This window comes from Apis dorsata, unplaced genomic scaffold (assembly GCF_000469605.1).
Source record: "Apis dorsata unplaced genomic scaffold, Apis dorsata 1.3 scaffold_89, whole genome shotgun sequence".
Taxonomy (NCBI): Eukaryota; Metazoa; Arthropoda; class Insecta; order Hymenoptera; family Apidae; genus Apis; species Apis dorsata.
Window position 1 is genome coordinate 688,730 of NW_006263387.1, and position 8,556 is coordinate 697,285.

The 8,556-nt window shown below is 29.3% G+C and overlaps 1 protein-coding gene across 3 annotated transcripts; it reads right to left on the reverse strand.

Moving 5' to 3' along the window:
* Positions 1-1,778: 1,778 nt before the first annotated feature.
* LOC102672696 (PDZ domain-containing protein 8) lies at positions 1,779-8,396 on the reverse strand. Of its 3 annotated transcripts, none has more exons than XM_006611614.2 (9): positions 7,426-8,396; positions 7,158-7,350; positions 6,807-7,069; positions 5,657-6,731; positions 5,317-5,576; positions 5,043-5,243; positions 4,072-4,221; positions 3,301-3,483; positions 1,779-3,227 (listed from the first exon to the last, which is right to left on the reverse strand). In XM_006611614.2, exons 1-9 carry the CDS (start codon positions 7,816-7,818, stop codon positions 3,024-3,026), a joined length of 2,922 nt encoding a protein of 973 aa, XP_006611677.1. In that variant the 5' UTR covers positions 7,819-8,396; the 3' UTR covers positions 1,779-3,023. The 3 variants fall into 3 exon arrangements, with proteins under 3 accessions (XP_006611677.1, XP_006611678.1, XP_006611679.1); XM_006611616.2 differs by lacking the exon at positions 1,779-3,227 and adding an exon at positions 3,569-3,617 and having other exon boundaries at positions 3,307-3,483; XM_006611615.2 differs by lacking the exon at positions 4,072-4,221 and having other exon boundaries at positions 7,426-8,394.
* Between the last annotated feature and the right edge of the window lie 160 nt (positions 8,397-8,556).

Consider the following 8,556-nt stretch of genomic DNA (forward strand, 5'->3'; position numbering starts at 1 on the left):
GCGAACGAGGAAGCGAACGAAACTAGCAAAAAATAATCGTTTTAAATATATTTCTATCCCGCTTTTAGTTCGGTCAAATCTTTGTTCGAGTAGTTCCGTTCACCTTTTCATTCGTGTTCGCGAAATATTCACGTCGTCCAAAACCAAGGTCAAAAATACGACGAACCATTCGTTCGGCACGATGCCTACTGCGCCATTGCAAATGCTCATTATTAGCTATCATCGATCTTTTCCAGCGGTGATCCGATTTCAGATATTTTCTTTTTTTCTTTTTGTATATTTTTGGAAACAGCACGATACAAAAATGTTCCACTTAACAATTGGATTGGCACACGTGTTAATTCAGCAAATCATTAAAAATACTCTTCCCTTCTCAAATAATTTTTTTAGAATGGGCTATAAAAAGTAAGTTGATTAAATTAAATTATATTCTTGTTATTTCGTATTATATTTAATAATAGAAATTTGTAGTTTTCTGATAAAAAAACAATATTGAACATTTCCTTGGTAAAAATATGAATCCAAATTGTACAATACAATTGATCATTTCTTAAGTGACAAGATTTAAAAGAAGAGGATGATACATATATAGATACATGCATCGTCGCTATAATATTATCGCCGCGATAATAAACAGCGTTGAGCATCTGGAAGAACTGGCAAATATTTTACTTTTTCAGACGAAAGAGAACATTGAATACGCGTGTTGGCCGACGTCGCGAGATCGAGAAACGTATTCATTTCGCTGCATTAAAACAATATATTTCTACTCCTTTCTCTCGAAAGAATCTCATATTCATCCAATCACACGGTATTCTGAAAAAAACGAAATCTTTCTGACTCATCGTTACCGATCGTATCGAATGTTCTCATTTAACAGCAAAAAGAAAAAAAAAAAAAAAAAAAAAAAAAAAAAAGAAGAGAAGAAAGTACATCGAATCTGCAATCTATCTCTATCTCGAAAGCAATCGCGAATAAATGTGCGAAAGGATCTGTTTTTTCTCGATAGGAGATTTTTTTGCTCTCCATTCATCGTAGAGCCTAGTATCCCAACAGGGATAAAATGTTTATACGATTCTTCGGTATGTTTGGCACGTGGCCAGAGGATACTGCGCGTGCATTTCATGGACGAGAATAGATTTGCGGGCCAAAATCCCCCATGACTTCTTAGTCGTCGTATTCGTATTGACTCTTGCATGAACATACGCGAGATAAAAGCTACGCTACATCGTGAAAGATCGATGCACGCGATCCGTGCACGTGTATGCCCTCTCTTTCTCTATTCGCCTTCACGCGATTTCATTTTTTTTCTCTATACATCTATTCATTCTCTATACACATGCACATTACATATGTACATATATCAGTAAAGAAGATTTTCATAGCCTCTTAACGTCTGACTCCAGTCTGATCATTTCATCTTTTTAATTTCATAATCAATTTTAATAATAGATCCGGAACATCAATATATTACATTGTTCTTTTTAAATTTAATGACTTAGTATTTCCAAAACGACGCGCAATTTTATATCCAGTTAAGATTCTGAGTTTACGCCAACTGTGATCTGCCAACACACGACAGAAAGAAACATCGTGTTCCACGAATAATCCGCGCAACAAACTTTTATGAACGCTGGGAAAAGCCGTGTGCGAAAGGAATCACATGGATATGCGTTGGTGGTTTGGAATTGTTTGTTGATTCGCAATAAAATAAAAAAAAGAAAGAAAACGAATAAAATCCAAATCGTTGCAAGTTTTATATTACAGGCTATCTTTTTTCTCGTACTTTTACGGTGCATTTCGCGATTATAATGAGCGGAAAATCTTTGTCAAACGTCTCCGTTTGACCGCGAACGTTGGCCCTATAAAATCTTTGGCTCTGACGTAGATTTCTTTGTGCACTCGCAGATTATTGCGTCTCCGTTTTTCGAGTATTTTCATATTTACCGAGAATTCGGATGTTTTACGTAGCTTGAACGAACGGAAACGTCGTCAGTAACTATAGACGAGCATCAATTCAATTTCGCTTTTATTCGTATGTATATATATTTTTCGTTGGACGAATGAAATATTTTCAATACTTATAGCATTGTTTAGAATAATAATATAATTTCAAGAGAAAATAATTGCATAGAAAACAATTCTCGCTAATTATTATCCTGAAATAATATAAGTAAAAATTATTACTGAACAATCTATATTAATCTTTTTATATTCATTTTACATACTAACAATGAATTGCAATATCTCATAAAACTACGCTACATCGATATTTTGATGTAGTGTTATCTATGGATGGAATTCTATCTTTATCATATATTTCATTCATATTCTTGTGTAGATAATATTCGTATTAATACTTGATAAATTACTTGCAATTCATGCATTTCATTGAAGCTAATTTACAATCAAATAAAACAATAAAAAAAAAAAATCTATTCTTGAATGTTTGAGTTTAATAATCGATCTTAAATCACTATATTATTATTGAAGAGAATAATATCTATTCTGTAAAGCTATATACTATAATTAAATACCTAATTTCCCATTACCTTATGCTTAAACTCAAGACACTATTTTCCCGTATTTATTATTTTAATCGTTCTATAATTATTTACCTAAACCGCTGAAAATATTCTAAGCGTAAACACAGTTGGTATATATTGTACTCTGTTCTCTACAAATATACGTAAAATCTGTAAATACAAGTCTTAATTTTTGGTGTTCTCTGGTAAACTATGAAAGTATCACGGTAAAATTTACGAGTATTATCTCGAGATATTAACATGAATATCGCTGCACCATTTAAAGAGAAATTTCGAAACACGCATATAATACATACAATTATAAATATATATTATAGATCCCTGAACGGAATTATAATTGTTCAAATTCGATCAATGATTCGATCAATATTTAGTTTAATTTAAATTGAAGTAAAATGAAGTAAATTTGAATGTAAGAAGTGAAAGAATATATATAATATATCTTGGCTTCTTCTCTAATAATAAAACTTAAATCTATTAAGATTCCTTGTTTCTTTGAGATCGATCTAATACTTCTTGCGCGTGTTGTAATCCGGCACAATAATGCAATAATAAGACACTCAGTGCTTGCACACGTAAATCACTCTGTGCAATCAATTTAATACTGTCCATTTCTCCACTTTGTGATAATTCTAATCTTGAGGTAGTTTCGGCATCGAGCGCAGTTTTAAGCTTTCCCATCTATATTGAAAAAAACGATTAAATATAATATTTGTATTTCATTTATATCTTTAAAATTCATTTTTATCTTTACCATAGTATTAATCTTTTCAACACGTTCTTGAGGCTCCAAATGTTTGTACAGAAACTTGCCGGTATCTTTAGCCCTAGACATAAGACCATCATCCAAATCCCCTGCTACTAGAGGAGCTGCCACACTTGGCTCAGCACCCTCCAAGAGATCAGGACTTATGCCCAAGCCTCCGACCAATGAATTCTAAATGTTTCAATAATTTGATCAGATACATTGGAGCATAATATTCGATTTTTAAATCTTGTCCCTATGAAATAAATGCACCTACCTTTGATCGATATGATAATAAACGTGTAAAGAAAGCATCGTTTATTGCACTATTAGAAATTGTAATAATTATACAGCATCAATACAACGATATTTTATATAATAAGCATGATGGTTCAATGTGCATCTGCATATCTGTTACTTCAACATAACAATTAGTGCCATAAGAAATAAAAAACATAGTCGTTTGCAATAGAAAGTAAAAGCTTCTTATAAGAGTTTTCAAAACGTTGCACGAAAGATTGAACGCGAAGCGAATCAAATAATATAAGCTTTAAAATCACAATCAATATAATCATAAGCGTGTTTTCTGCCCCCTACAATTGCTGGTATATATAAAAGAATAGGAAAAAGAATAGAAATAGAGCAGAGAAGGCCTGAAATTACATTTTGATTTAATCACAATTGATAAATTATTAATAGCTAATATAATTATTATTAGCAAAACGATCAATATGATCCTTCTCTGTTCCAACTGAACAAATTTGTGTTATTAAATTCTACCTTGCGGGATGCACAGGGACTTGGGGGAAGACTTCTAGATGCCAAACCAGTACCGGAAGCCGGCGGGGCCAAGCAACTGGTACTTCCAGCCTTCTTCAGGCCCAATAGAGTATTAGCTATACTAGCCTTCATGGCCATCATAGTTGCACCCTGATTAATTGATTAATGGATTTCAAATTTATTAATAATTTTATTTATCTAATTATAAAAACCAATAAAAGAAAGAAAAACAAAATATACAAACAATCGTGCCCTCAATCTCGCTCTTGATTATTTAATGTGTAAAAGGTTAAATTAGTTTATTAGACAATAATAAAGCAAATAATCTATTCACTTACAAAACTCATAAATACATTAGAAGCAAGGTTAAGGTGCAAACCTACAAAAAACCTTCACCTCCCTATTATGCAGATGATCAATTTTATTGCCAACAATAAAGTGAATCACACTTAACAGTTGTTTCCCTATGTACAAAATACCAAGAATACTCTAGATATTTCAAGTATACATTAATTGCCCAAAATTTGCAATTCCTTGATTACAGCATTGCATACTGTACAATTAAATATCACTAATAAAGCGTAGATATGTATAGTAATTGTAATTTTATAATATTTCTTTTTTAAAATTTCATTCTAACCACAGTTGAATAACAAAATTTTATCTTTCAAAATTAATATACAATTTTTTTTAATAAAAATATAAATTATGTATGTATATATCACATATGTCAATAAACTTTAATCCAGAAATTTAACTTTAAATTCTAAGTTATCTTAATTATAATTATTATTTTTAAAAAGTGACATTATATAAATCACAATGAAAAAAACGAATAAGAATATTCGTTTTATGGAATTGTCAACAAGATATAACATTTATTACGATTTTAAAGTTTAGTATATTTGAAGTTTCATTAAGTTGACAATACCATTCTCATGTAATAAAAATTTTTATTACGTCTTGAGTACCTGTACAGTATCTTCACAACTGGTTAGTGAAATTTCTGGACCCGATTCTCCGATAAGAGTAGGCTCTATTTCATCCGCTTCTAATGCCATTGTTGTTATACTTTCGGCTCCACATATTCCCGATGCTTGACACCGGACTTCGCATTTTTTATGACATACCATACCACAATCTCTGCACTGTACCGCATCTTTTAGCCAAATCTATATAAACATATAAATTTTGTTATTCAATATAAAACATTTAAAAAAAAAGAATAATTGTAAAAACATCGACCTTTTTTGTACAAAAATCGCAATGTGTTGCTCTATGAAAGTGAGTTCTAATAAAGTCATGCATTTTTTTTTCAACAATTTCTTCACTCAAAGATGGTTGTGTTTTAATAGCTTCTGTATTTTCCTTTTTTCCCATATCAAGTATATGGCGATTTGAATAATTGGATTCCCATATATAAGATAATAAAATATCACCATAACAAAGTGTGGGATCAAATCCTGAATAATCTTGTAGTTTTGGATGAACTGTCGTCAAGGAAGCTTATAAAATATAGCATAAAATTAAAATAAAATAGATAACAATAATATTAAAAATTATATTTAATAAGATTAATACATACCACTATCTGGTGGTAATAAAGCATGACATTTAAGATAATGACCAGTTGAGGATGTATAGCATTGTGCTAAAATTAATTTCATGGGAACATTAATATATCCTAATAATTTTGCATGAATTTCTCCTCCTCTTACACGACCCCACACTCCAATATTTAAATACTGAAGTTCTGAATCAATTTGGAAAGTTCTAGTTTCCTCAAAAGTAATTGAAGAAGCATATTCCTTTTCTTTAGTGGTATAATACAAATCTGATATATTTGTTACATAACTATCATTAAAACAAAATTGAGAATTACTCGATATTGATTGATTCGAAGTAGTCGAAATTTTTCTGGAAGGTGTAGTATCTGGTGTTTGAGCAGTATCATCAATATGTGCACTGCTTTTTCTTCTTCTAAAAAATTTATTACCCATTTCCAATTTATCAACAATTTCATTTTCATAATCTTTTAAATCTGAAAATTTAATTTGAGTTTCAAATTTGATTTTGCTATCTTCTGTACTGGGTGTATCTCCCTTATTTGATATGGGATCAATTTTTAATGTTTTTTTATCTCCTCCTCTTTCTGCAGATATTTTTTCACTATCCAATTTCATACTAGTTTGCTTGTCTAAATCTATTTTAGAATACTTTCTTTCAACCCTTATGATAAAACGTCTTTGTACAGCACTTTTTACAAATTTAGCTACTTGATTCATATTAGATACTTTTTTACCATCTACTGCTATTAAAATATCCCCTTTTTTCATTTCAGCAATTGCAGCAGGACTTCCAACTATTATAGTTTCAACTAATACACATGTATGACCTATTTCTGGCACAAATTCTTGTTTAAATACTACACCAAGTTGCTGTGACCCAACTTTACTGATAATTAAATCCAATACCATATAAGGAACGCCAGTATATTGAGTTAAATACACCCAAGGTGTTGAATCTATGCTTATTGTACAATATATTTCAACTTGTGATCTATCCTCTGCATTAGCAAGTATATTAGGTCCAAGATTTAATCTAGTTACTTCAACCAATGATACTTCCAAGTAACCTGGTATTAATTGCATATTAGCGACCTGAAAGTTTTTAAACATTTGTTAGATATATTATTTTTCAATTTTTATAATGATGGGAATCAAGAAATATTTTACTTCAGATAAATCTACGGCTTCATCGTTTAGTCTGCGGAAAAATGGTTTGTAACGCATTTTATAGCGAGGTAACGTGTGCTTTCTTCGTACTGCTCTCCGAATTTGTCCTGTGATTAAAGAAATAATTTGTGGTTGTAATTGACGACCTTGAAATTGGGATTGCACTTCCAATTCAAGTATAGGATCTGAATAGAAACTTAAAGACCAATGAGTATATGGAACACGTGTAAATTGTAATCTAGCTCTACCACTGATACGTTTCACTGAAAGAAAATATTATAAATTACATAAACATTGAATCACAAAATCAAGAAATATATTTACAATAATTTGTTCAAATTATTAATGTACCTTGTAAAGCCATATAAGCAGTCTTTCCCAATAACATTTTAACATCTATTGATAATTGAAAATTTCCAGAATAATGTAAATCTAAAGATAAATCCAATGTTTCCAATAATCCTGTATCAGCATCTATTTTTGAATCTGCAACTTCTAAACCTTTTATTGTGGGAAATTGTGAACCTAAATTTAAATCTCTTAACTGAAAAAAAAAATATATATTATTTATTTATATTTAACATATAAATATCAAATAATAATTTAAACAATAATTTACCTGTACACTGTCCAATAATTTTCCAGTAGTAGATTGAGTTAATAATTCTTTGAATTCATTATTTAATTTTCTATATAACCAAAGACGTACTCTCTCAGCATTTCTAAGTTCATTGAATAGAAATTGTAATGTTAAATTTATTGCCAAGTTTTCATTGCCTTGACACATACCCTGACGTGATATATTTATGGAATTTATTTTTTCATCTTGAATTTTTTCAAATAATTCTTTAGGTAATTGAGCCTTGTCATGGTGAAGTGATTTTTTTGGTGAATTTGCTAAAGGTGCTTGTTCCAAAAATTTTTTGAAGAAATAAAATTCCAATACAATTGTACATATTATACCACACATAAATGTAATCACAGATACACAAATAAATTCAAAAATATCCATATTAATATATCATCTATTGGAAACTTAATTGTTTCCCTGATTAACACCAATTTTTTCACTACTAAGATTGAAAAATATTCAAATAAATTGTATAAAAAGTCTTCTTGTGAATTAAATATGAAATAACAATCATGTAAACATATTAAATATATTTTAATATTATTAAATAATATTTTTAAAATAAATACATTACGACGTTCATACAAAATAGGAACTCTTATAATATGTATGATTTCGAATCGATCATTAAAAAGATATTGTTTTTTTAATGCTGAATTACATTGTTATGATCACTTTCGTTTCACGGGTCAACAGTTATTCAGAACACTTTCACCTATCATTATAAATTAAAATTAAGACATTTTCATAAAAATATAAATAAAATTTTATAAGAATTTAAAAAATATTCATTTTCACAAGAAAATATTCGTACAATACATTTTAGAAAATCTAATAATGCCAATGAACATGGATAAAACGTATTATGACAGTTTTCTATTGATCCTGGCAGCCATGTTAGTGCCAAACAAACTTGTCAATTTGACAGATTTGTCAATTGTCTATCCATTTAAAAAATAATGATAAAAAATATAAATGTTTATTTCTTTAAATTTTTACATTATAATAAATATCAATAATACAATATTTTATTTATATAATATATATATAATCATATAATCAATATACAAGAAGACATAAAAAAAATTTAAAAAAACAATATATTATATTATCTTAAAA